This window comes from Empidonax traillii, unplaced genomic scaffold, assembly GCF_003031625.1.
Source record: "Empidonax traillii isolate 1590-97213 ecotype Southwest subspecies unplaced genomic scaffold, ASM303162v1 scaffold20:size5563877, whole genome shotgun sequence".
Lineage (NCBI taxonomy): Eukaryota > Metazoa > Chordata > Aves > Passeriformes > Tyrannidae > Empidonax > Empidonax traillii.
Genome location: NW_020955213.1, coordinates 177,413 through 204,698, shown reverse-complemented (window position 1 = coordinate 204,698; position 27,286 = coordinate 177,413). Strand labels below are relative to the sequence as shown.

General features: G+C 37.7%; 1 protein-coding gene across 8 annotated transcripts in view; it reads left to right on the top strand.

Moving 5' to 3' along the window:
* Positions 1-27,286, top strand: part of LOC114064698 (prefoldin subunit 3) — a 39,470-nt gene that overhangs the window by 2,646 nt on the left and 9,538 nt on the right. The window contains exons 2-23 of one of the 8 annotated variants that reach the window (XM_027897993.1): positions 5,095-5,237; positions 7,994-8,069; positions 8,850-8,952; positions 9,131-9,224; positions 9,329-9,440; positions 10,034-10,140; positions 10,690-10,731; positions 10,947-10,961; positions 14,019-14,104; positions 14,961-15,084; positions 15,722-15,858; positions 16,162-16,265; positions 17,133-17,279; positions 17,741-17,800; positions 17,883-17,993; positions 18,795-18,911; positions 19,027-19,057; positions 19,556-19,676; positions 21,661-21,717; positions 22,037-22,144; positions 22,717-22,771; positions 23,382-25,497. In XM_027897993.1, coding sequence (XP_027753794.1) covers positions 5,095-5,237; positions 7,994-8,069; positions 8,850-8,952; positions 9,131-9,224; positions 9,329-9,440; positions 10,034-10,140; positions 10,690-10,731; positions 10,947-10,961; positions 14,019-14,104; positions 14,961-15,084; positions 15,722-15,858; positions 16,162-16,265; positions 17,133-17,279; positions 17,741-17,800; positions 17,883-17,993; positions 18,795-18,911; positions 19,027-19,057; positions 19,556-19,676; positions 21,661-21,717; positions 22,037-22,144; positions 22,717-22,731 — 1,910 coding nt within the window. In that variant the 3' untranslated portion in view covers positions 22,732-22,771; positions 23,382-25,497. Of the gene's footprint in view, positions 1-5,094; positions 5,238-7,993; positions 8,070-8,849; positions 8,953-9,130; positions 9,225-9,328; positions 9,441-10,033; positions 10,141-10,689; positions 10,732-10,946; positions 10,962-14,018; positions 14,105-14,960; positions 15,085-15,721; positions 15,859-16,161; positions 16,266-17,132; positions 17,280-17,740; positions 17,801-17,882; positions 17,994-18,794; positions 18,912-19,026; positions 19,058-19,555; positions 19,677-21,660; positions 21,718-22,036; positions 22,145-22,716; positions 25,498-27,286 lie in introns of those variants that run through there. The other 7 variants (XM_027897985.1, XM_027897974.1, XM_027898022.1 and 4 more) reach the window with 7 other exon arrangements.

Sequence of the window (27,286 nt, the reverse complement as noted above, 5' to 3'; positions counted from 1 at the left end):
GAATCTTGGGGTTTGCCTGACTACTAATTGTTGAGTAGTATACTCATATTTTTCTTGAAGAGTGAAAAAACACCCACAAAAAACCCATCCCCAAAACCTAAGCAATGTCAGTGGGAATACTTGGGGATTTACCTTTTAAAGTAGGTCACGGTGTCCTAAATAAGTCAGCAGATCTATTTCTGTAGTATTTTGTAATATTTTCGGATAATATAAAATGTCATATAGAGGCTGATCTTTCCTCTTAGTGGAGCACCTGAAGGTCTTGTCTCATCTTTCCCAGTGTGGGTTCTCTCACTGCCCTCAGCCTCCTGAGTCTGGTTTGCAGTGGAGTGGGGCTGTTACACTTTTGGAGACAAACCTCTTCTTGTCGAACTACTGAAGAGTCATAACAGAAAAAGGATGAATTAAAACTGTAGCCGAGTTGGTAACTGGCAGAGTAGACTTGTGTGTAGACTGAAATTTAGAAAAATTCAAACCCCTAAATCAATTGCATCTTAAACTTTTCAGTGAACGCAGGTATAATGGAAAAAGCAACTCCTGCTTAACTTGGATACAACCCACTTAAGAACAGGGAAGGGGGAAGTAATTAATGTTACTCATTAAAACTTAAAACTCCTATACATACACAAGCTTTGGAAATCTTGTTACAAATGGTAATTCAGGTATACAATTGTATTATTGAACAGAATTAGTCTCTTAAGCCTGTTGTTTTAGGAGAAAGTTCAGGTCTCCACCAAACCATCACAAACTGTAAGTTTTGCCAATAATATCACATTATGACTGTCAGAGTTTGGGGTTAATTTTGTAGCTGCCCATTCTCCCTTTTAGCCAGCAGAGCTCTGGACTTTCAGGTAAATGCTGAGGCAGTGAGGTTCTTCCAGAGATGTGTAAGTTGTCTCACAGAACAAAGACATTTTCTTGAACCCTTTACACAGGCACGTAGTTGTGTTTAATTTGAAGTCCTTTAGTAATCACTGAAGCTTTTCAATACAGTAATGGAGGAAATTTAACTTGAACAAAAAAAGAGTTAATATTGTTGGAATCTATCAGTAAGGGTTTATGTTTAGCTTTTTAAAAAAACTTTATGGGCTGTCTGTCCTGAATCCTTGTTTAGTGGGGAAGTGGGACAGAATAGCTGAATTGCTCTCTTTTAGTAAAGTGACTGGAAGTTCAGATTTGGCTGTTATTACATAACTGAAACTTTAAAAGGTTAGTCTCAACTCTGCATTGTAAGAGCACATGAGCATAAAAATATTTGTATCAGTCGGGTGCTATCTTTTAAGTCTTTCAGCAAGAACTGTTGCACTCCCTGTCTACACTGAGAAAGTTTGCTGAAGTGGCTCTGATATTATATCTTTTTGTAATGTGTCATCTATGGTGCAACTTTCAAAAAGGAAATGGTTTTTTTTCAAGACTGTGTGACTGAGGAAAGTGGTCTTAATTCCTACATCTGTCTTAGAGCAGTTTCTGTCCTGTGACAAAATGGAAGAAATATGTGAATATTAAACCATTATGGTTGCCTTTAACCTATGTATTTACAGTTCTCTTGAGAGAGATTCCTGACTCAAGAAAGTTATGACTTCCTTGAAAGCTGAATAGTATGTCAGTTTTTGTTAATGCCTGGCTGAGAATTTTCCAAAAACCTGTTATATGTATATTTTGGGTTGGGTTGTTTTTTTTATATCTGGATTTTTGCATGCTGCTCTCCAAAGGGCTGTATAGTTTCATAGATGATGTGCCAGTATTTCAGATGAGCTGTGGAAGAGAAATCCTCAGTACTCTTCTAGGCAGTAAAATTTCCACAGCTCTTCCAGGCTGCTTGAAAACCCCTATGGTGCTCTTCTGGTTTAAAGCTGATTTTTTTTTTCCTTTTTTTTTTTTTTTTCTTTTTTTTCCCTGTGTGATGTTAACATGTTTCTAAATTCCATTCTAGAAATAGCACCACAGCTTCCCTTGCAGTTGCAGTGATTCCTCTGGGTAATTGGCAAAACGCTTTGAGTTGGGAAGTGTTTATATAAAAGCAGTGTGATAAGAAAATGAGCATCACTCACCCTCTGCATTTCATTCCAGTTTGTGCTGCCAACACCCATTTACAGTTGCCCAGCTGTCAGTCTCTCAGGTGCATGTGTTCCTTACACTCCCAGATGTTTGGGTTTAATAGCCTTTTCCTCCTGTGCCCCCAGCTGTAACAGATCCATACAGTTGTTTCTGTGTAGATATTCCCATTGCAGGCTCAGAAGAATTGTATTAGAGAAAAGGCACTTGCTTTTTATGTATTGCAGTTGGTAGAATTGAAATGTGGTGCCAGCTTTTTTTTATTGCTGGCTGTAAAGTATTAATTTAAAGAATTACCTGAGTAGGCTTATTAGAGAGTCTTTTGAAACTTGTGCTTTTGCAACATGCTCTTAAGAAAAAGTCCAATTTTGGCCTCTAAGAGATTTTTTTTCTTAGTTTAGTATTTTAGAGATGTTTTGTTTGTCTAAGCATGTGTTCTTTGGTGTTGGCAACTGTGGCTTATGTGTTTGTGTGTTGAAGGAGATTTTGGAATGAAAGATCAGGGTTGTGTTAAGTGGCATGGCTTCTTGTGGAAGTGAACTTGTGCTGGCAAGACAAGCCAAAGCTTTTTTTATGGATGTGGGGCTTCAGGAGAGGTCATCAGCTCTACAGCATTAGGTACAGGTTCTAACAGCAGGATTCCTGTCACACTGTGCCTGAACAGCACTGTGAGAACACTCAGTAGCAGCCTTTGTCAAGGGATCTCCCAGATGTGGAGAGCGCTGGCAAAATAGGAGTGAAAATAGCTTGGCTAACCGGACTGGAGAGTAGAAAGAGTTTGGGTCTTAACCTGGATCTTCCCTCCCAGTTTCATCTATTATTAATATGCACACTTAATATTGAAAAATCCTCAGTGAAACATCTGACTTAGTGGTTGTGTGAAGGAAAAGGACTTTGTGCAGAAATAATATTTTCCATAGGCTATCTGTGTGGTCTTTGACCTCAGCAGATCAATGGAATTTCTTTAACTGTTACCCAGTGGTGTTTTAGGTATTGCTCTTTATAGAGTTTGGGGCTTTCTTGTTGGTTGTTTTTTTGGTTGTTTGGTTTTTATAAACTGAGAGTAGGACTTGTAACAGTCCTGTAACATTTCTGTGCTGGTTACAGACACTTCAGGCACTGGTGCTTGCTTGTTATTTCCATGTCTGTCTATAATGTTTGCTGATAAACTGATTGTGTTTAGGAAGACAAACTTGCCTTAATGTGTATTGAGACAACTACTTAGAAATGTCATAACTGAGTTCTCATTCAGTTGATGAGGCTGCGGAATTAAAATTTAAGATATTTCTGAGTATAAATTATGGAATTGGAAATTGCTTCATTCTGTGGGGCACTAATTGCCTATGGGCTGTTTGGACTTCTAGGTTTAAGTACTTTTTAATATGACAGAGGATCTGGTGATGATGCAACCACGAGCAGTGACTACCAAATGGCTTGTTTTTTGAGAAACTTCACCTTTGTAAATATTGGACTATTTTAACACTACTCAGCAATAAGATTTTGATGTACAGCTTGCTTAAAATTTCAGGGCTCTTGTTTTTGTGCTTTTTCAGCATATTTGTGTATTACTAATAAGAGTGAAAGTCTTCATCCCAGCTTGCATGTTTTGTATATATTTGGAAGCCTTTGTCATCAGTGTGAAATTAATAACTTACTCTAATTTCCATTTTATAGCTTTCTACCTGGACAAGATAATATCTAAAATTCTTTACCCTGTTAAAATTACTCTGGTTATTAAATTATTTTAAACCATGATCCTTAATCAAAGGACTTTTTGTTCCTAATAAACTGATCTTTAATTAAGATACATCTATAATATATTCTGTGCATTAGAACAGATATAAATTCTAAGTGTAATATTTCTGTGAGGTATTTTGTCCTAAACTATTGATGTGTGAGCTCCAAGTTCATGTTTAAATTGCTTATGCTAATGTAGTCTGTCCCCTACATACTGCTTCTAAGACAGAGCAGTTTCAGTGGCTGTTTCAGTGGTGCCAGCTCCTTGGAATTCAGTTGTTTCCCAGCCACTTTCCTCAGGTCCTTATCCAGACAAGCCACACCAACAGCAATGGGCTCTGCTACCAAGGGTCTGCTCACAGGCTTGGCTTAAAGGAGAGGCCACAAAGGAAGCTTTTCAAACCAGATGTTTGTTTTACTGGCCTTGCCCAGTCCTTAGGGTGTACTTTGATCACACCTGAGCCAAATATAGTAGAGAGAGAGAGAATTCATGTCTGTTGTGCATGTCTTGAGGGGTTTAGAGCAGTCCTGGATTCAGTTCTTTGCTCTCTTCTCAGGCAGGTGCTTTCCCCTGTGTCTGCTGGAGCCTGGGCCAGTTTGTACCAATACTCGGGCAGAGGCTTGAAGCTCTGTGTCTGACCCCCCAAGTTAATGTTCTACTGTCGAGTTTATTATCAGCCTTGGACACAAAGAGCTTTTTTTATACAAAAGCCTGACACCTGCCATGATTCACCACAAAATAGTCAGGAGGTTGGTGATTAGGTTTTTTTAGCTAAGTGGAAAGGTGTGTAGATGCAAGTTCTTGCTCTTAATTCTTACAGAAAGGAGGTTTATTTTCCAGCTTTGTAGCATCTCATGTGCTGTCATGTGTGTCAGTACTCAGGCTTAGGTTGGAGTGGCAAAGAACTTACTGCTTGTTGGTCCCAGGAGGTGTGGATGTCTCAGCTTTTCCTTGTTTCTTAATTTTTGATTTTTTGGTTACATTTCGCTCAGGCATTGAGCACCCAGAAAGTCTACACTGGCTTTCAAACACTAATTTGGGCTCTGTTGGGTTTCTAATGCAACAAGTTAAGTATTGGGACTCCATAAAATTATTGAAATGCCTTTGAAGTTCATACTTCAAGTCCTTCAGTAAAATGTAGTGAATTTGAGGAAGGAGTCTAAAAGAGCTCAATTATTTCTTAAACAAAGAACTGAAGTTAATGCTTCCAGTAAGAATTCTCTATGTAAAAACACAAAATAACATGTTGATCCTCTTTGAGCACGTAACTCATTGTTATGCTTTTCTCCCCTTTAATTTAGATCTAATACAGTGCACAAATGAAATGAATGTGAATATTCCACAGTTGGCAGACACACTCTTTGAGAGAACTGCAAACAGTAGCTGGGTCGTAGTGTTCAAAGCTCTAATTACAACACACCACCTCATGATGTATGGAAACGAGGTAAGACATGATTAGTTCTGTTAAGGTCTCTTTTATGGCTTTTAAAAAATTGTCTCAATCTCTAGGGCATTAGATATGTACTTCAGTTTTCCAAGATCTTTGTTTTTCCTTAGCTGGTGGCTGTAAAGTACTTGTCAAAAAAAAAAAAATCTTTCATTATTTCAATACCAAAATATATCAGTGTTTGCGGTTTACCTGCAGGTACCTGGGTTGGGCTGTGAGGAAATAATGAGTGACCTTTGTAGAATAAAGACTTGAAAGACTTCTGATGAGCTTTACTTCATTAGGATAGTGCTTATCAGTAAGAGCACAGCAGAAGAGTCCTGTTAGCCCTCCATAAATGTGCAGCCAACCTTATAACAGATAAGGAAGAATATGTACTAAAGGGGAGAGGAATATGGTGACTGGAATATTTGATCCTGCAAATCATCATCTGATGGGCTAAACCTTCAGATGTTGTTGCTGTTTACATTCCTCTGAAAAGTGTTTCTCTTGCATTTGATTCACTTAAATTATTTCATCACAATTCATGAAATGCATCCCAGTGCATTTCTAATGGCATTAGAAATGTAGCTTCTTTGTACAGTCCTTACATTAAAAGCTAAACTTTGGTCAGGTGACAGTCCTAAATCTGTTTGCAGTCATTGACCTAAGAAATGATTGTTGACCTCCAGTAATATTGAAGTGATGACTCCTCAAGTACCTTCCAGCCATTAAACTGCTCTGAAACCTTGGTCTTTGCCTCCTCTCTGCAACACTCTGTGAACTTGACTGAGAGGACCTGTAAAACAGTGTGCTCTTCATTAACAGTCCCTCGGGTTATTTACCTGGTTAAGCTGTATTTTCAACAGATAGTAGACTGAAATTAAGAAATAATGCAAAGTAAAATTCACTGTGTGGAATTTACTATTTATTAGAATTATAAAGCTAAACTCAATGCTATAAAGCAGCTTGTTTATTCTCTCTTTTCCCAGTACAGTTCATATCTGCACAATGGAACTTGCAAGGAAGAAAACCAAACAAACCACAAACTGAAGCATAGAAAACATTTAAAAAATCAAAACTTAAGAGTTGTGGGCCACCAGCCAGTATCTGTTTGCCCATACAGTGTTTTGTAGTGGCAGAAGAGTTGAATTTTTATGTCAGTACCAAATCTGCCCTTCAGCTTTGAACGAGCGCATTTGGAATTTGAGAAAGAGTTCCTTTACACCTGCTGAGATAACGTGGCTGGAACATTAGTTCTGTAATTTCAGATGGAACATGAGTGTACTCCTCACTCTCCTAATACATTAAAAGAGGCTTTTTCTGAAGCAAATAAAATTATCAGATGTTGGACTTCTGTTTTAAGTAAAAGTAAATATAAGAGAGGGTCAAAATGTTGCCAGAGCAATCACTGTCTTACTTGTTTTTTTTTCAACATACTACCTGTTTCTTGAGGTGAAATTTTGGGTGAAACTCCTCTTGTCTGTGCATTTTGCAGCACAAGACCCCTGACATCTGAGTAGTTGAGAATTAGCCTTGTCCTTTTTAAAATGAGATTCAGAACAGTAGCTAATTTTGAAATATATATGGGTAGACACATTTCAAATATCACTGTTCTGCTCCTGATCACGTTGCTACTGCTTTGCTTCTGTATCTCTCTGAGTGCAGTAATAAGATGTGCAGATAAGTCAGCTGGAAAACAGAATAAGAAAAACCAGAGCCTGAACTGTTGGTAGGCAAAGCTGTGTGTTGTAGACTTGTGTTCACCCCGTAGCTGTGGGCTGAGAACACACACGGAGTTGCTCATGAGGTGCTACGTGACGAGTTGGGGAATCACTGGGAGGTTAAATTGATTTCAGTTTAAATAGTACCTGTGAGAAGGATTTTCTCGTCACTGGGCTAAGCCCTCTATTACAGTTCCCAAGAGCAGGTGCTCTCCTGAGCCTGACTGCACACATTTAACACACGCTGCTTTACAGAGCACAACAGGCCCAGCCTGGCAGGAGGGGGCATTTCCACCACGGAGAGTGAAGGAACAGGCCCTACGTTCTGTGGCAGCAGAGCATTTCAGATCAAAGCAAGTCCCTTAAGCCATATTTATCATAATTCTCTTTTATGGGCTAAAATACATACAAAGAAGCAAGAAAGTCAAGCAATGAGAATCACGAGAGATCTGTGTGTGACAGTGGCAGAGGAGCTTTTAAAACTGCCTTGCTACCTGGACGTGTTTGTCTCTGATGTTATTTATGAAGCCAGCTATTATTTGTCAAAACTTAAATGTTATTTAGTCAGATCACTGCATTATATATAAAAAGTATATGGTTATCACCCCAGTGGTGCTGCTCACCACAGTTCAGAACCATTATTCTTATTCACTACTTTTAAACTGTGTAATTAAGCCTGGCTTCCTCTTCTACAGCAGCAGTAGAGTTGTGCAAATTTTGGGAGCTTGGATAATGCAAGTGGTATTTCTGTTTGATGTTTTCCAGCTTGTCTGTTCTAAAGTAGAAAGTTAATAAAGCAGCTTCCTCTAGGATTATTAGTATTTTATTCACAGGCAGTGATGTCTTTATTAATTTAAATCTGTACTTTTGCCAAATAGAGTTTTGGACTTCAGAGGCTTTGTTAGTGAGTGTTTTCAGGTTTTCCTCTAATTTTTTCCATTTTAACCAAATTCTATTGTTGATAGAGGTTACAAGGTAAGTGTAGTTTTCTTGCTCAAATGTTTTGACTCTCAGAACAATTTACATTCCTAACTTTTTCTTCACCAACAGCGCTTTATCCAGTATCTTGCATCCCGAAATACTTTGTTCAACCTAAATAACTACCTGGACAAAAGTGCCATGCAGGGTAAGGATCTTTCACTGAAGGAAATAACTCCACTGCTTTTTTTTCTCAATAGTGCCTGTGTGGGTGCACTCTAGGAGACAAATGACATTTAAACTGAAGGGTATTATTTATATTGCATGAGTTACCTAGGTGAGTGCTAGAAATTTGTCTGTAATCTATGTAGCATTGCACATACAGCTGTGAACTTTAAAAGGTGAACTGTTAAGGCTCATTAGAATAAACCTGATGAATTATCAGCGCAGTAATAACTTTTGCCATTGCATTTTGATGCTTTGGGGGTAAATGTTTACTGTTAAGGAGCGTGGAATGGTAACTAGGATGTGTTGTATAAATAGTGAGAACTTCAGATCTCTGATAAATCCTTTAAATACTTGGTAATGGCAAAAAACCATTTTTATAATAAGTTGTAATATGTTACCAAGCTCTCCAGCATTTTACTAGGAATACATTTTTAGTTAATTTTAAGAACATCTTAACAAGAACTGCTGGGTTCTTTCCTGATATTTTATGCTTGGTTCTTGTCTAATATTTTAATGTGTTTAGGTGTTTATTCTCAGAATTGCAATAAATGCTTTCCTAATCTTAGGAAGTTGGGAAGAAACTGTAACATCACATCTCAAGGTGAAAAATAGTGGATCTCAAGACTCTAGAAAGTGCCTATGAAGGGCTTTTTAAGCAGGCTGATGTAAAATGGGCTAGTAGGAGGCTAGTTCTTGAAAAGAACTGTAAAATGAACTGTACCCCTTTAAAATGTCTAACTTATAAATGCTTAACTTTTAGGCTATGATATGTCTACCTTCATCAGGCGATACAGCAGATACTTGAATGAAAAAGCACTTTCATATAGACTTGTAGCAGTTGACTTCACCAAAATGAAAAGAGGGTAAGACTGATACTTCTTTTGTCAGATGTTTCCTACTGCAGGGGCTGGGAGCCAGTTGTTCTTGAGCTTGGCACAGAAAGGTGTTCTTTTGACCCTTGGAAGCAATATTGAATTGTTGAAACAGCACAATGTGCTGAGGTCTTTTTTGACTTGTAGATCTGTGTCTTTTCCTCTGTAGGATAGATGGAGTGATGAGAACCATGAATCCTGAAAAGCTTCTGAAAACCCTTCCAATCATACAGAACCAGCTTGATGCACTCCTTGATTTTGATGCAAGTACTTTAAACTCAGTGTTAAGTAAAACACTCTCATTTTGAAGTGAGAGTTTGGTTGTTTTGTTAAATACTAATTTACTTTCTCATTGCTTTCTACACAGGCAAATCCAAATGAACTAACAAATGGTGTTATAAATGCTGCCTTTATGCTCCTCTTTAAAGATTCCATTAGACTTTTTGCAGCATACAATGAAGGGATTATTAATCTTTTAGGTATGTGAGAATTTTTTTAGCTTTTGAACTTGTGAAGGTATTGAGAAAATTAAAGAATATAGACGATTTTTTAAGTATACAGAACAAAACCGTAAAAAATGAAGGATGTGTTTGCTCCTTTTGGTAGGTCAGTTCAGTATATGTAATCACTTCAGTGGCCATTCTAATACCTTTTGGATTTTAGGCCCATCTAGAGACATCAAAATGTATTGATATAGCATCTAAAAATATAAATATATACCGGGAATATTTTCAAATGCTAAAATCATTTGCCTCATTGCCAGCTAATAAGCTGATTTTTGAGAATATTCGCCATAATACCTACTTTAATAATTTGCAGTGTTTCAAATCCATGCTTAATAAAGCTTTGCATTATGGTTTAATAGTCTGAAACAGAAAAATCAGTGGTTTTGTGTTGATTGACTTAGTACAAAAGGTGTCAGGTGTTCAGGTAAACTTTAAAATCTGAATAGTTTTGAGTTAATCCTGTCTGCTCTCTACCTGAAGCTTGTCTCAAATTAACTTTTATAATACTGTGTCACCTTTTTGCTGGGGTGGGTATTATCTTACAAGAGTTTTATTTGCATCCTCAGAAAGATATTTTGATATGAAGAAGAACCAGTGCAAAGAAGGCTTGGATATTTACAAAAAATTTCTAGCCAGAATGACCAAATTGTCAGAATTCCTCAAAGTAGCAGAGGTAAATAAATCTACATCTGTGGAAAAGATCTAATTTATCTGTCTGTACTGGTGCAGTATCAATGTTCAAACAACTTCACAGAGATTCTTTGCTCTACAGTGAAGTATTAGATTAGGTATTTTAAAGATTGTGTACTCTCATTAACATGAGGTGAGATTCTTGGGTATCCTTTTTTTTTATTAGATAACATAGGAAATTTTCCTGAAGTGTTGATAAAAATTTTATGAATGGTCCACAATGTATAAACTTAATGTTACAGCATATTTACAGTGCTCTCCTTTAATGTAGCAGCTAAAAAACGGAGTTGCAGTGAGCGATGTGGGTGTTTCTAATGACCCCAATAGGTTTTTCTGCATGAAAGTCAGGCAGGATGAAAAGTTGGGTTTGCCTTGAGATGCAGCTTAATGCACTTGTGATTTCTAAGAAAGTTACAAATATCCCTTTTTAAATGTTAGTTTCTATGTAACATTCAGATATTGCTGGGTTTAATTTTCACTGCCACTGCATGTATTAATGTACTTTTTTTTTCTTCATTTTTTGTAAACCCAGCAAGTTGGAATTGATCAGGGTGACATTCCAGATCTTACTCAGGTCAGTGTCCATGGTATATTGATTAACCCAACTCTTTTGTTCTTTGTGTTTTTAATGGTTTTAAAGGTTGGAAATGAATTTGGTAACTTTTACCATGCATTAAATGTACTCAATACTTAAGCTTTGAAGCTCTTAATAAGCTTATTTTTGATTGTTTAAAGCAATAAAACTCACAGAAAGTATTTTTCAAGCACTTCTGTTTCTTTTTTCCACAGAGGATCCCTGGCAAGGTAAGCCACAAGCATCTTGCCATGCCTAGAGGAAAACCTTCCATTTCACTGTAACTTAATGTCTTCCAACACACTCAAAGATTACAGAGAGTTAGTTCAGTCAAGGATTTCTTTCTGTCCCCTGAGGTCTGAATAAATTGGATGTTTCTATATCAGCACTCGGTTCCAGCTTCAGTAGCACTCAGTGGTGTGAGGGACGTGCACAGTGCAGATTATGTGCTGGAAAATTTACTCTGAAAGGTGGAGTGAAGGGAAACACCTTCCAGTGAGGGTAAACTGAGGGGCAGAAGGGAGGTGAAAAAGGTGGTGTGACCTGGAGAAAGGAAACACTGATAGTCCACAGAAATGAATCAAGGTATTCTTTGTGAGTTCCCTCAGCTCACAGGGCCGATGTGTTTCTCAGGTAGGGTCAACCCAACAGCACAGAGGTGTTTGTTGTTGTTTCTGTAGTGCAGAGTAACCTGATGGGTGGAATAAACAGCCACCTGCCAGGACACTGGGGTGTCTTAGAGCTCCAGAGTACTTGAGCTGTTTAAGTGGAGTCACTGAGAAACAGTAAAAATGTGTGAGCTTTGAACAGTTACATCTAGTCCTGCGCTACCTTCATGAAATTAACTTTTGTGGGTTAATCATGTAAAAATATACGTAGTGTAAAGATTTGCCTAAACTTCAGTGTCTTTTTAATATGGAAATGAAATCTAAACCACGAGTTTCCATTGTTAGTGGTATTCATTACTGCCTACATATGATTTCCATCTGAAACCATACATGCTTCAAAGTACAAATCTCTAACGTTTGCTCCTAGCAATTTATATTAATCCCTCTAAGAACTTCTAGGCCTTTGTGGTAGGAAAGAAATATGACTGTAACCATCAGAGTAAGAGCAGGTAGTGAGTGAAAACAGTAGTTTGATGTTTTCTGTTGATGTTTGATGTTAGCATCTTACTCTGTCTGTTGATTAGTAGTGCAGTATTCAGCTGGTCTGTATTATGCTAATCACATTATACTCCAGTCTGAAGTTATTTATACCTCACTGGGTTTGTGTGCCCTTGCCTCCTTAATTGGGTCATTATAAGGCTCTTGAAAGCAGGTGGGGTTTTTTTAATTTACTGAGAATAGGGGGATTTAACTTCATGTTGCTGCTTTTTTCATCCAAAACTTTCAGTGAGAAAATCCTTAGTCTCTACTGTTTCCACAGTATTTTATTCCTAATAGCTCAGCTGTTTTTTATAAATGTACTTACACAAGAAAGGCAACTTTGAACTGGTGGTAGACATCAGCATCCTGTGTATTTTGGCAATTTCAGTGCCACTGTTAAGCCTTCCACTTACATAGAAAATTTCATGGCATTTAACGTGAGTTAAGTAATTGTACATCCATTTAGTGCCACATTAAAAGGATTTGCTAGAATTTCTTAATACTGCCATTTTGCCTGTTCCTGTAAAGAAAATATTTTCCTTTGTAGATGCTCTGTTTCACAGTGATGTTGCTTGCTCTCTGTTTTTCATGACTGTAACTGGATCATTTTCCTCTGTATGGATGTCAGTCTGTCAGATGTCTTTGTGTGGGGGGAGGGAGGCTGAATCCTGAAATACAGCCCTTCTCAAGTCATAATGTCTGTATTAGCTCAGGCATCTCTTCTGACATAAAACTACTCTGTTCAGTCAAAATTTGATGTTTTGTTGGATGTGTGCAGCAATAAGAAAGTTCAGAGGAGGTTTCTTTGGTTTAGTTCTTGTGGTTGAGGGGTTGTTTTAGAGGGTTTTAGAAATAGTAAGTATAGAATATGCTTTTCCATACAAATAAGTTTTAGAGTGGCTTTGGGAGAAAAAAAAAAAGCTTTCTGGAATTAGGGCACAGGCTTCTATTATTAAGATTAGTTTGCAAAAGGCATTGCATGACACAGCTACATTGATATTTGTGCCTCCTGAAAGGTGTGGGTTTTTTTGGTCCCTCATACCTTTCTAGATGGGTGTTTCAAAATGTCCCCCTTGGGATTTAGCTGTCCAGGTCGAACACCAAATTTATTCATGACCTGTTGTTGAAGTAGCTACACTGTCTTAGCTTACCTAGCTCTACTTAAATACAAGCTCAGACCTTAATTTTAAGACAAGAAGTTTTATAGGATTATTATAAGTGCTTTTTTTTTTCCCCCCTCCATCTCTTGATTCATCTAGCTTGAATTTGCCTTCAGTGAATGTGGGAATCTAGACTTGTGCTCAGTATTTCAAAGGGGAGGTTGCCAAAGCCTTGTGTAAATAATACTTTTCCTCTTTCCAGGAAATGCCTTTTGGTACATAAGGGCTACACAAGGGCAAGCTTGTTTTTCTTCCAAACAATGCCTGTCATATCTGTTTTACCTACTCAAAGTTGGCGGGGGTAAAGAGAGGCTTTAATGTCTCTGAAACCCTGCCAGGTGAGGAGGGCTGAGCTGGCAAGTAGATTAAAACTTGAGAGCTCCATTCCTTTCATCTGAACCTGCAGTAGGATTTATTTAACGTGGAGTAATGGAGTTGGTTTATTGTACAGTGCTCAGTCTGCAGTAGTGTTGTTGGGATCAGGTTGAATTTGACTCCCTATTTGATCAAACCCAACATCCTGCTGTAGTCAAGTGTTTTTACTACAAGCCTTTGACTGTAAATACTCGAATGAAGAACAACTGGCTTTTTGTTGTTACATGAGAAAGGAGATCAGAAATGCCAAGTCTTTGTTTTGGGACTTCTCTGAGTTTAAGGGAGTACTGCTTAATCAGCTGTGATTATTCAGTTAATCCTAACATAGCAAATGCTGTTGCCAAAACCAAGGATGCAACTTGCATGTGCAGAAGCAAACCCACTCTGGGGGAATCCTTCCTTCGTGTCTCTGTGGTCCCACTGCTTTTAAAGAACCACTCCTGAGTGGGTAGGATCTGGGTGTGCAGGGTGGCAGCAAAACCCAAAGGCACAATTATCAATGTGTGAGTTTTTGTTTGTTTTTCGTGGATGAGAAAACTCATCTGTGTGCTAAATGATGATGTGTTGATTAGAAGCAATGTTTTATAAATACTTTTAATTTTAGGCACCCAGTAGCTTGCTTGAGGCATTGGAACAGCATTTGGCTTCTGTGGAGGGAAAGAAAACAAAAGAAGTCTCTGCTGCCAGCAGGTGAGCACCCAACGAATTACAGCAGTGCCAATACTTAATATCTGTCATTGTTATTCTAAGAATTGTCAGGATTCAGACACTTGGTATTCCTGAGTTTTGTTCACTTCTGAATGTCTCTTCATAGAAATATAAATGAAGCATCTAGTGAGTAATAGTCTGGTAGCTTAGCCATGCTTAAAATCTAGGTATGTCTGCAAGCTCTTCAGTCCCTTCTCAGAACAGCCAAACTAGCTTAGATGTTGTGTGCTGATAGGAATTATGTTATTCTTTCTGTCAAGTATGGTATCAATATTGTATGAACAGTACTTCTGACTGAAGAGTGAGAGATCTCATTTGGCACAGACATTCTCACACAGAAACTTGGTAAATGTTGATAAATGTATCAGTGGGAGCTACATTCCTGAGTTGTGTTCTCCTCAGATTATTTTTTTTTTTTTTTTGCTCAAGAATTTGAGGATTTGCTGCCACAGGATTCTGTTTAAGTGTGCACTAAATAGGGAATAACTCTCGTGCTTTGACTGCTGTTACATAATGTACAAACAAGCTTTCTGTGCCTCTGCCATTTGAATAACATTCCAGTCTAGTCTAGGTGAATTTAAAGAGAAAAGACAACTGGTATGTTCCAAATTTTCCAGTTCCTACCCACTGGAACTTGAGGGATTGATTTGGTATCCTCATAGTGCTTTGTCACCAAACCCTGTTGATGGGCTTTTTTGTACCAGAGAGTAAAGGAAGAAGTGACTGAGGGGGGGGGAAATGGCACACAGCTATGAAGAGCATTTGATCATTAGACTGTAAGTGATGTAGACCTGACTGTATTTTTTTAATATTTTTTTTTTATTATTACCTTTTTTAGAGCTAGTGCCCTTTCCAGTGCTGTTTCCTCACTTGCCAATACAGGAATGTCATTCAGCAGGATGGATGAGAAAGAAAAGCAGCAGGCGTTGGAGGAGGAGCAAGTTAGACTGCAGGCATTGAAGGTACCATGTTTTCAACAAGTTTTCCAAGATTTTTTTTTTTTTTGTAACTGGATACAGGTAAAAATCAAGATGAGCTTAAAAGAGGTGGGGAAGCTCCTTGCAAGGCCACTCAGTGAGGAGCATCAGCTGTGTATGACATACACCTCTGCTATATAAATGCAGTGGGCATATCTGGAGTAATGAGGGATGTAAACCTGAAATTAATGTAAACAGGATTTTTCTGTTGCCATCTTAAGAGCAGCACCACCTGAATCTCAGTGGGATGTACATTGTCATTGATTTCTGAACATCTGAATTGAACTATGAAGATCCATAAAGTAGGGGATGCATCTTCCTGATCAAAAGTCCACTGGCCTGTTTCTCTGAGTGGCTGTGAAGGAAGTTTAGACTGTAGCTTGACTAGAAGTGGTTTACGTCTAGGCAGTTGTGGGTAACTTAAAAAGTAATTATTTAAAACATCAAGTCTCACCTTGAAATCTCACCTGATTTCAATGTAATGTTTTCAGAAGAATAACTTTACAGAAGAATAACTTTTATTTATTAAGACCATAATTAAAATTTCTTCTTGGAGAAGGTGTTTAGGACTGAAAGATTAATAAATTAATAATACTAAAAATCTATCTATCTCATCTTTCAGGAGCAGCGATTAAGAGAGATTTCTGTAGTATCAAATTCCACTTCCACATCAGCATCCCCAAGCACTTTATCAGGAAAAAGTGTGAATACCACTGTAGCTGTTGACCTCTTTGCTGCACCAGCACCCACAACAAACAGGTGAGAGATACTTTACTTTCTGCAGGAAGCAGAAATTACTGCAGTGCCCACAGCTCCACAATCACTGTAAAGCACCAATCCCAGTTACTTCCCAAGTACCTTTTGCTGATGCCTTCTTTGTGTACCCACAGGAATTTTGGTATCAGTCAGGAAATGCTAAATTACGAGTTTTTGTACCGCTATTGTTGATGGGCTATTAGTGAATAAGAGAAAACGAGATTGGTGTGAGTGTTCATATAACACCCAAGAATACAAAGCCTGTTACATATCTTCATATTTCTCTCTCTCTCATTTCTTATTCAGCATGCCCAACCTTTCTAGTGATCTTTTTGATCTTCAGCCTGCATTTGTTCCAACTGTGCAGAGTACTCCAGCTATATCAACATCAGCAAGCAGTGCTTGGGGAGGTGAGCTCATACCTTGATTTGACTGTCTGAAGGATGGGGGGACTTTTTAGAATACAGGAAGAAAATACAGGTTTAATACTTACTTCAATCTGCATCTTAAACGTTAATTACTTTGCATCCAAACATTTCTATTCTTAACAAAATATAAAAGAAATCATCTGAAAGCTCTGGCAAACTTTCTTTAACATGTAGCACTAGTGTTGATGTCCAGTAGAGGGAAAGAAGGAGCCCTTCAATAAAGGGTAGAAAAAGTGGTAACTAAAAGTCAAGGTTTAAAATTGCTGGGAAATATAAACTAAGCAAATGTAACTGAAAAGATGCTGGATAGTATTTCCATTTTATTAAGCAATATTTAATATACTTTTCCTTTAAAAGGTACTGCTAACTTCAAAGTTCTCATAATTAAGCTGTGTATCCTACTTTCTTGGGCACAGCATTCTCTGTACCCTCACCCATCCTTCCAAAGAATGATCAGATGTCAAAGAAATGGCTCAAATGCCTAAAGAAGACAGTGTTAACACCATGGTAAATGTTGGTGTTTTAATAGGTGGAATTGATACCCTTATGTGCTATTTAAAAGATAGATTATTGAAGCCAAAAATGTAGTACCTGACTTCTCTGATTGATGCATGTTCTGTCATTCTCTCCTTCCCCCCAGTGAAAATACTGGAACTATTTTTCCTAAACAGAGAGAACTATTAGGATTTTTATCTGAAACTAAGAATTTGTATCTAAATGAGCTGATCACAAGGTGGAATATTGACAACTGAACTTTGTCTAGAGATTCTCATATTCAGTCATTTCAGTCTGTTTTTCTTTTCCATTATTTGTACTCTGTATTCTTTCCTTCACTTCTGCATCTGAAAGGTCCTTTCTCGTCTTCAAATGGTTGTGTTGGTTCTCCACCTCATCTGGACATCTTTGACATGAAGCCAGTTGAAGAAGCTGTAAAATCTGCCACCCCTTTCATCAATTCTTCTTTTTCCTCCAAACAAACGGTGGAACTGTTTAGTGGTAAAAAACCAAATAAACCCCATGTCATTTATTTGCTACTGGAGATAATAATAATGCTGATAAAGTGGGCCATGTAATCTGTTTGTGGTTTGGGCCAGTTTTCACTTTTGGTTAAGAAGTGAAAACAGTGCATTAATTCCAAGTGTAGTAAATTATATGTTTCCTTGAAATTTTATTTCTATAGTTGAAATAAATTATTATTTTGTTGCGCTTGCCCAACGTAGATATCCTGAGACTTGCAGTGGTGCTGGAATTTTTGCAGATTTCTTTCAAACTGCAACTGCCTTTCTCTTTTGTAATGGGGAATGCAGGAGTTCACTTGGCTCTTCAAATCTGTAAAATAAAAAAATCTTTTTATAATATTTAAAGTTTTTAAATTTTAACTGCAGAATTAGTTCTTGGGTCTCCTCTTCCTTTTTCTCTTTAAAACTGATCTTATTTTCTTCTCTCTTTTTACAAAGATGACTTTAGTGGTCATAAACCTACATATGCTTCTGTGTATCATCCTCTGACTGTTGATGGTAATTTGATTTTTTTGCTTTTTCACTGTATTTAGTGGTATTACTTCAGGGGTGTATTTCATTACTCGACTCTTTTTTCCAGGTTTCCCTCTTCATTCAGCTCCTCCAAGTACCACCTCTTCATCAATCAATGTGGACTTTGATGCTGTTTTTGGAGGAAAATCTTCAGCACCAGAGTACAGGACTGCCAGTGGTAAAAACTGCCTTATGACTAATTTATACCCTACAGGCACCAGTTGCTTAACAACTTAGCATAATTGCTATTGCAGTTCAAAATTTAATAACTTAACCTATTTGCAAGGTGATAATGAGCCTGATAAGAGGCAATCAGTTCAGTTGTAGTTATTTACTTTAAAATTAGCTCTGACTAATTTCATCCATTGTGTAATAATGGTTTCCTCTCTTTCTGGGGGAGCGAACTTTGAACGTGGCCCACTGGATCTCCCCTAACGGGTAAGCTCACGTGTTCATTTGTTTTCAGTGCTTAGGACTTGTGTTTTCTCTTGCTACATGATAATAAATTCCCCCTGGCTCCACTGACAGGCACTGTACTTGCAGAAATGCAAAACTAGGGGGTTGTGTTGCTTGAAGAATATCTGAGTTACAGCCTTGCTCTTCTGTACAGCAGAGGAGCTCTTGTGTACATTCAGGGTACTGTATCATGGAAGTACCACTATATTGACACTAACAACGCCATTCCTGCTGCAGTTTTAGAGGAGATTCATCTTAATTTGAAAATAACAATAATGTCTGCTGAATTAAAGATTTTACTAGATTAGTAGCTACAATATTAATAAAAACCAAAGAGGTTAAACTCTGCTTCTAATCCAAGTCTTAGACACTTTTGCAGCATGTTGAACCTCCACATAAAAATATTCTAATTACTTAGTATAGAAAATATCTCCCTGGATTGTGGATGTCTTTTATTAAATGCAATGTAACCATTTTATTAACAGTTGCTTTTGTGTTCTTGGTTTAGCTTTTACCTTTCTAGATGATGTATTGCAACCCACAGTACCGCCACAAAGTCAAAGAGCCACTGGAGCCAGCCAGCAAAGTGGAAAAATTTTGGCAAATGACCTCGATTCTTCACTTGCTAATCTAGTAGGAAGTAAGTGTGAATCTTTTAAAATTAACTTTCCTATTTGTTACTGAAAGCAAAACAAGCTTTTCCCCTCCAAAATTCAAAATGCTTAAGGATTTTGTCCGTTTCTTTTCCCCCACAGATCTTGGCTTTGGGGGAACTCCATCCAAAAAGTAAGTGCATGAATGTTCTTAGAGTGTTCTCACATGACTCTTTGGTAGACTCTGGCACAGTTTACCAGCACTGACATGACAAGAGTCTCAGCTGTTGAAAGAATCTGAAATAATCAAGAACTGCCTTGAAACGGTGTGTTTGTGCTCAGTCACCATAGCACAGTCAACCTTAATTTTTGAAGTAGTTCATTTGAGTTTTGCAATTGCTGTACTTTTATGAAGCATGGTGAAAGATCTTGCAGTTGCATCAAACTCCACTTAACCATTGTGCTGTACAGTGCAGTAATGATAGTTTACTTTCAACACAAGCAGAACCCCCAGACCTCATCCTTAATGGAGCAGAGATACATAAGTAGTTACTGAAATCCTGAGTGTTTCTTCCACCCATAGATTTCAGCTGTGTACATGTATTTAAGCATATTTTGGTTTCCTGTTACATCATTGTTACTCTTGCTGTTGCCCCCCCCTGTAAAAACTAATACCACAATTTCATTTTAGGTCAGACATGCAGTGGTCACAGCCCACAGAGAAAAAACTTACTGGTGGAACTAACTGGCAAGCAAAAACAAGCACATCAACCACGTGGAACCCAACTCCCCTACCCACCATTCCACACATGGTAATTTCTGTGCTATGAAATTACACTTCATTCTAGCAAATGTTGCTTCCCTGCTCCAAATAACTTAAAAAGAACAGCCAAGGCATTTGGGAAAAGACTGGGAGCAGGGGGGGAGTGCTGATAGGATCATAGAATCATACTGAATTAAATAGAGATTTTAGTATGCTGTATGTCCCCTCATTGTAAAACCTGTCCTTTAAAAATTTATGTCTCAAATGGAAGGCTGATTATCTATTTCAGTTCGTAAGTTCTTTCTGGATTGAAAACAATTATCCCAATCCAGAAAATTCCTGATGTGCGTGTTTGAGATGCTCCCAGTCCCCTTCCCAGGCACATGTGCACAGATACACATCCTAAGAATGTGTTTTAAGGGTAAAACTGCTGTTCCTTCCAGTTTTTGCTCCTTTTTCAGTTTTATCACATGAAACCTGCTGCAACCCCTGTAAGGCACCTTAATCTTCAAGTCAAGCAGCACTTTGGACTTTTGATAATGCTCAACAGCAGCTTCGTGTTTTTAACACAGTACAAAATGCTAAGTGGATCTTTTGCAGTTATTTAAATGAAAAATTTTCATTCCTTGGAGGGGTACTTGTAGGCAGCTGCCTTTTCTTGTGCTTTTAAAAGAGATTTTCCAAGTGTCTTGTATTCATACAGATCTCAGTTACGTGTACATTTAGGGTAATCACCACATTTGCTATAAATTTTGGACAGCTGTCTGCATTTTGCAATAAGAATAGCTTACCTCTAATGCCTGTTTTCCTTGTCTTACATGACTATGCTCATTCAGAATTAGCAAAGTTGACTAGAAGATTACATCCAGTTTTGGACTCAAAAATGAGACTAAAAGATTTAGATGATTGGGTGTCTCAGTTGTATGGCACTTTCATGTGAGGTTCTTTGAGATCCCACCATCTCTTTAACCCCTCTTGATGCTCTAGAACGTATTCTTAAAATGCTGATGCAGTGTGGATTTGGGCTTTGTGGTTTTATTGCACGTGTTCATGTTTATTGCTTTCTGGTATAAGCATTTCTTTGAGTGTTTTGTGCCAGGTGTCTGTTCATGCATTTATGTGGAACCCCAGCAGTTGGTGATGCACAGATCTAGCTCAGCTATGAGCACCTTTACAATCTGTGCCCCAGTGCTGGCTTGGCCTGTGGCACTCAGGGTGCTAACCCTCCAATTCACATATCACCTGCTTACTATTCCATAGCCAAGTGTTTTATTTAGCACTTTAATTTCCAGTATAATTAGTGCTGTTTAACAAAGTGTGGCAATATGAAGTGCATGCACCACTGTGCCTGTGAACATAACTGATATCAGGTATATCTGGCTTAAGATGCTCTTCATTTTTTCTTCTTCCATATTGTGACATGTTGCAGACATCAGATGTTGGTATGGAGCAACATTCACATGACTGAACATCTGTTGCTATTTGTTTTTTAAACCAAATAGTCACAGCCTTCCTTGTTTTTTGTTTTTTTTTTTTTTTTTACTATGCCCTTCTCACATAGTGGGAGGAAGAAGGAATATTTCATGCTGTGCCCCCTAAAAGCTTCTCACACACATGCATGTGCAAGCAATATACTCAAATCTGGCTAGGTGTGGTAAAACTTCCAATTTTTCTGTAAGTCATATCAATGGTAGCTTTCTAAGCATAGTTACTGCTGTTACTGTTCTTGCACTTTTTTCCTCCCACTTTGATTGTTTTAATATATGAGTTGAGCATAGTTGCAAACTATTGTGGGTGCTGGACTTGAATCCATCCCTTGGTTAGAATTTCCAGTTCGAATACCTATTAAATAATCTTCTATCTTATCCTTTTGCTGTGCCAGAATGGAGTACATTATCCTGGATATGTAAGTCGATTTCTTGTAAATATGTTGGTTATTTTAAGTACTGAAAAATGTCTTCTTCAAAGTTTTATGTATATTGTTAGTATGCGTGAGTTTTTCTCTAAAATGTTTAACATTTTCTTGATTGAAGGTACCTGCTCCTATCGCATACCCGTTGACCACACCTCAAGTGCCTGTATATGGAATGGTAAGAGATGTGATTGTTTTGTATTCCTGAAAGTTATCTCCTCCAGTGGGTTTCATGGCATGCATTGTTATGTTCAAATCATTCTGCAACTTCAATATATTGACAATACTGTTTGAAATCAGATAAAGCTTTTTCACACCCTGCGTTGAAAGAGATTACTCTAAATTTTATATAGCAGGTTTTTTAAAAGCTTTGACTTTACTCTGTTTGTGTTTCTATATGCTTATTTTCTACTATACTTAAATGCAAAAAGACGTGTCTTGTAGAATTAGTTTGAATTTTATATATTTGTCTTGTGGGGGGTTTGTTTTTCCAACAGGTACCTCCTCAGGTTGGAGCTGCTCCTTTGATGGCACCCCAGTCAATGATGTATACACAGCCTGGTCTACGGCCAACAAATCCTTTTGCACCTGTTTCTGAAACTCAGGTGAACAGGGCTCTTTAATCTTGTCAGGACTTTGAAACTTGAGTCTTGGTAAAAGCAACCAAATGCTTCGTGAAGAGCTACTGGTGTCATTCTGTGAAAGTGGGGGGTTCCTCAGCAGCTTTTGATGGTCAGGAGACAAATTCAGATGGGAGATCACACAATTGCAGGAAACGAGGAAGAAATCAAAAATGAGAGATTTAGTGGTTTGTCTCTCACTGTGTCAATATTAAGAGAGTGGGAGTGGTGAAGATGAGTAGGTTTCAGACTTCCTGTGACATCAGCTGGATACTTGGTTGAGTCATACTGGCTAGAGCAATGTTGAAAGCTTCCTGAAGGATCAGGGGATGGGGGAGTGAGAAAGGCATGAACAGAGGTCATTCGAACTGGAGAAACTTTGTATTCCTGTCATTCAAATACGTTGGTCTTAAATGTTTTTTGGGGGTGTTTTAAAGTGCCAAAGCCTACGGACTTAACTTGTAAGTAACAAGGCAGTGGAATAGATTCATAATTCTAAAACACTGAGAAGCTCTGTGTTATTTAAGTGGCATTAATATGTTGTCTCTGCTTCACAGATACAGTTTATGTAGAGCCACCAAAGCAACAAGATGTGAGAACAACCAAATACTGGTAAAAAAAATGAAAAGACTGAATTGCAATCTTTCCATGATATGTTCTTGAACAGGGCAACTGTTTTTTCCCTGTATAATACAATATTATTTTGAATTGCAATGCTTTAGAGATTCTTGTTTATAACAGTCACTGCAGTGTGAAGTCATGTTTGTTCCCTGATTTTTTTTTTTAAACTGCTCAGCAGAAAACTGTATTTTTGAGGTTGACTCAGAAGGTGCAAGCTGGATTATCATCTTCAAAGCTGAAGAGAAGGTTACATGATTGCTCTACAACCTTAATCATCAGTGGATGACCTTGGGAATCGACTGAGGATGTCAAAAGCTATTTATTTTCTCCATAAATTCTGTGGCTGTTGTAACCAAGACACAACACAAATCAAGTTGAGCAATAAAATTTTTATGTGCTCTAATAAATACTCTGACAGAGCAATGCTTGCATTATCATAAGGCCAATATTGTGTGAAATCAGACAGCTTTTTCACATTAGAGTAGCTTATAGTAATTTGCAAACTTTATAATGTGAGTTTGAAATGCTGTGAATCAACAAGACACATACTTATTACATATATATATAGTAAAAATAATAAATTGCTCCCTTGGTATATCAGTGTTACAGGGGGAGTTAAAAGAGCTGGGCTCTGATATGGGCTGCAGGTCTGTGGTGGAGGAGGGAAAACAAGTGTGTGACAGAACAGCACTTGCAGCCTGCAAGAGGTGACAGGAGCTGCACTTCCATCAGGTACCTTCTCTGCAGGTGGCATCTTTCATCCTTCAAGGAAGAGTAGCTTTGGGAGCCAGTGGCTGTAGTGTCCCTAACCTCAGCACGGGGGAGCAATTTCTAAATCCTGTTGCCAAGTGCAATCGAGGCAAGAGATTCAGTTTTCCTTTTTTAAAGTCCATTAGGTCAGAAGACTCAAACCTTGCAGTCACGCTGACTCTTGTGAACTGGCAACTATATGAAAATTATCCAGCTGTAGAGAATAGCTTGTGCTGCTTTTTTTGAAATAAGAACCTAGTTGTAAACCATATAAAAGTAATTATTTTTAAATGTGTAAATATGTGCAAACTTTTAGATAATTGTTTCTTTGATGCTGCAGTAATCTTTTTCTTCTGTAGTAATTTCAAGGTTCAAATGCTATGTTAAGAAATGCAGACTCTTTTTGAGAGGAAAATCTTTTAAATCAACTAATTTATGAGGTATTGCTGTTCACAATGGGTCAGATGTGTACAGACTTCTGGCACATCTTTTGTATTTAAAAATCTTCCTCCAGAACTGAAATTGGCTATGAAAATGCCTTATCTTCTATTTTTAACTGTCTGTTAAAAAGTGATAGCATTAAAAAAACCCAATAGTTATAATAAGTAGATGGAACTGGGAACAACCTTTCCTCCAGAAGTTTCACGGCAGAACACAATGAAAAGCTCTCCCATAGAATTACTTCTCCAAATGATTAATATTAAAGCTGAGTTTTCCAAAAAGGAATAGTTTTCTATTGTTACAATAAATAGACCTCCAGAGTAGTAAGTCTTTTATCTTTTGGGGAGTCTGTAATTGCAGAAATATCTCTGACTCTCACCATAAATGCAGGTAGGCCTGAGAATCTTTTCAAACTGTCTAGTAGAGAACTTCTAAATTACAGCACATTCCTCAAATTGGGAACAAGCCTTCTCTTTTTCCCAATGCTTAATTCTGTCCAAAGAGTGCAAAAGTAGTCTCTCTTAACCCTATGGAAGTATTTTTGCCAAATGAAATAACATAAAAGAAGCAAAATAAAACTTCGTTCCCCAGCCGTTAGAATCTGTAACTGCTGATTTCCTGGGAAATGTAATCTTGCAGAAATTTAAAACTCAGAGTTCCTTGATGTGTATTGATTTTTAAAAGAATTTGGACCAGTATATGGCAATTTAATGTTCAAGTTTGAATTACAAAGGGCTTCAAGCTTTAAACCACCTTTACTGGGTTGAACAGTTGTACCATTTTAAGCCAATGAGTTCTTCAGTGCCTATAGTTGCCCTCCACATGACAAGGGAATAGATGCCATTTAGAATAAGTCATTGTGTTGAGGGGACTGTTTATTTAGGAAATAGTGAATTCCACTGATTTATTCAGCAATGAAAAGTCTTGTGTTCAAATTAGACCAGTACCTGTAGTTACAAATATCTGGGCATTAGTGACAGAGGTGAGAGCGCCACAAGCAGGCAGTTCCATGCACTGTAAGCTGTTAGGTCTCCTTCTCATACTGAGTTGTATAAGTAATAATGCATTATTTTAATAAAATATGCAAATAAATGCCTGGCAAGCAGTATATATTTGTTATAACTTTATTGCAGAGCATTCTGAATATCTGGAATGTACTTGGCTCAGAAATGGATTTAGTACTAGGTCATAGTTTGCACTATTTCTGATTAGTTCTGGATCTTTTTAATAGTTCTTTGGTCTGCTTTCTTGTAGCAAAGCTGTCTGATACCAATTTATTTAGTATTAAAAAAGGAGAAACAGCCACAACGTACATTCTAAAAACTTTATAGCCTACCTTCTTTTTAGTTTCCTTCACAGTGTTTGATACTTTGAAACACAGCATTCAGTTTGATCCTTGTGAAGCAAAGGTTGCTTCTCTCTGCACACGAGTGCACAGGACTGGCCAACCTCTTCCTGGTGCATGTATTGGAATGCATAAAATGGCAGAGTATGTGTTTCAATAACATAATTCATACATAAGAAGTGAAAACCAAGGACTTGGGATGCTGTCAAGGCTTTTATGGCTCAGAAAAAAAAAAAAAGGAAAAAAAAAAACAAAAACAAAAACAACACAAACCCAACACTTTGAAGACCAAGGTTGTTCTTGAGGGTTGACTGTAACAGCCCAAGGAGCTGCAAATAGAAGTTATGATGAGTAAAGCAATGAAGAGAGATGTGTAGAAATGTGACTTTTCTTCCAGCTTGTTTGGTCAGAATCATGTTGTGAACACTTCAGAAAGCAGGTAACTGAGATGTCTCTCCATGTCTGCCTGTACAAGGAGGAAGACTCCAAGTACTCTGTGGGCTTTGCATTATTGTCCTGTCGTGGGTCATTTGAACCTTACTGTGGGGAGCTGGTGCTGCTACAGGCAGGCTGTCCCTCATGGGATACGACATAGGATAACTTCTGGGGGAATGGGAAAGGTGGATTGTGTGAGGCCTGTTGGACTTGAACATGTATCTCCTTTTAAAAAACTGGGGTTTTCTAATGTTCTCTAGATATAGCTTGACTTTACCTCCAAGAAGTTACTGATTTTATTTTTTTTTTAAATAACAATTTTGAACATGTGTACTAGAGAAATCTCAGTTCTGTGCACAGTGGTGGAATATTTGTAGGTAAAAACAACAAATGGACTTTTGGTTTAAAAAAACCACCACCAACAGCAAACCAACAGCAAAAACCACACATACAAAAGTAACAACAATGAAACTTCTGACTGCAAGACTGAATACAGGGTGTTATCCCCAGCTGGGTTTTTTGATGTGTGGCAGGGAGGGGGGGTTACAATTAGAATAGTAATGCACTGTGGATCGGTGCTTAATTTGTACATAAAAAAGGAAGACTTTTTGGTTTTGGTAGTTTGTATTGTAAGGACAGCATCTAAAGGGCACTGTGTATCAGTCATTTATTTCCATTTAAAAGATTATATTTTTGAGCAATGGAAACTGTACATGTTATCATTTATACATTACTGATAGGTAGGAATAGAGAACCTGTTGCTATGACTGAAGATGTATCTGAGTTGTCGTTGATCTGTACATCACTGCAGCGCTACCTTATGCAGATCCTCATGCTCGTTTATTTAAGGAGATTGTAGTGAGTGGTACAGTTACAACAGGAATTGTAACGACAAATCTTTCAGTATATCTCAAATGTGTATCCTTGTGGTTAAGTTTAATCCTTTACCAAATCTTTGGCCAGAATTTCATCTTGGAGCAATGACAAAATAGGTGCTGGAACAGATTTCCCTCACCCCAACCCACACTTTATTTATTTGATAGGTCTTGTTTTGTATGTTATGTTTTCCCCCATGACAGGTTTGTGCCTTTTATTGGATATTTATTTAAAAGGAGCTGCGGTAATTTAGGTTGCTTTTTTTCAGATGTATTCTTGTACAGCTGTTCCTTTATGTGAGTTCCTTCATTTTATAAGAATACAGAATGTGTGGAATATACTAGCCACAAACTGGAAAAAAATTTTTGAGGGTTTATGTTCTATGAATAATTTTTTAAAAAAGAAGCCTAAGCACAAGACTGGCTGTGTTGATATTTTAATTGTGGAACTTCACAATTTGTTAATACGCAAACTGTTTGTTTTTTAAAAACTGCTCATATCCAATTATTTGATGAAACAAGTTTTGGAAAAAAATAAACTTTGGCACATGCAAGATGCGTGTATGTGAATATTTTTTTCATGTGTTTGAGCTCTTAAGGCTTTCTTTAATGCTGATAATGGCTGAATGATGGTGCTTGATTGCCTCGTCACTCTGCGTT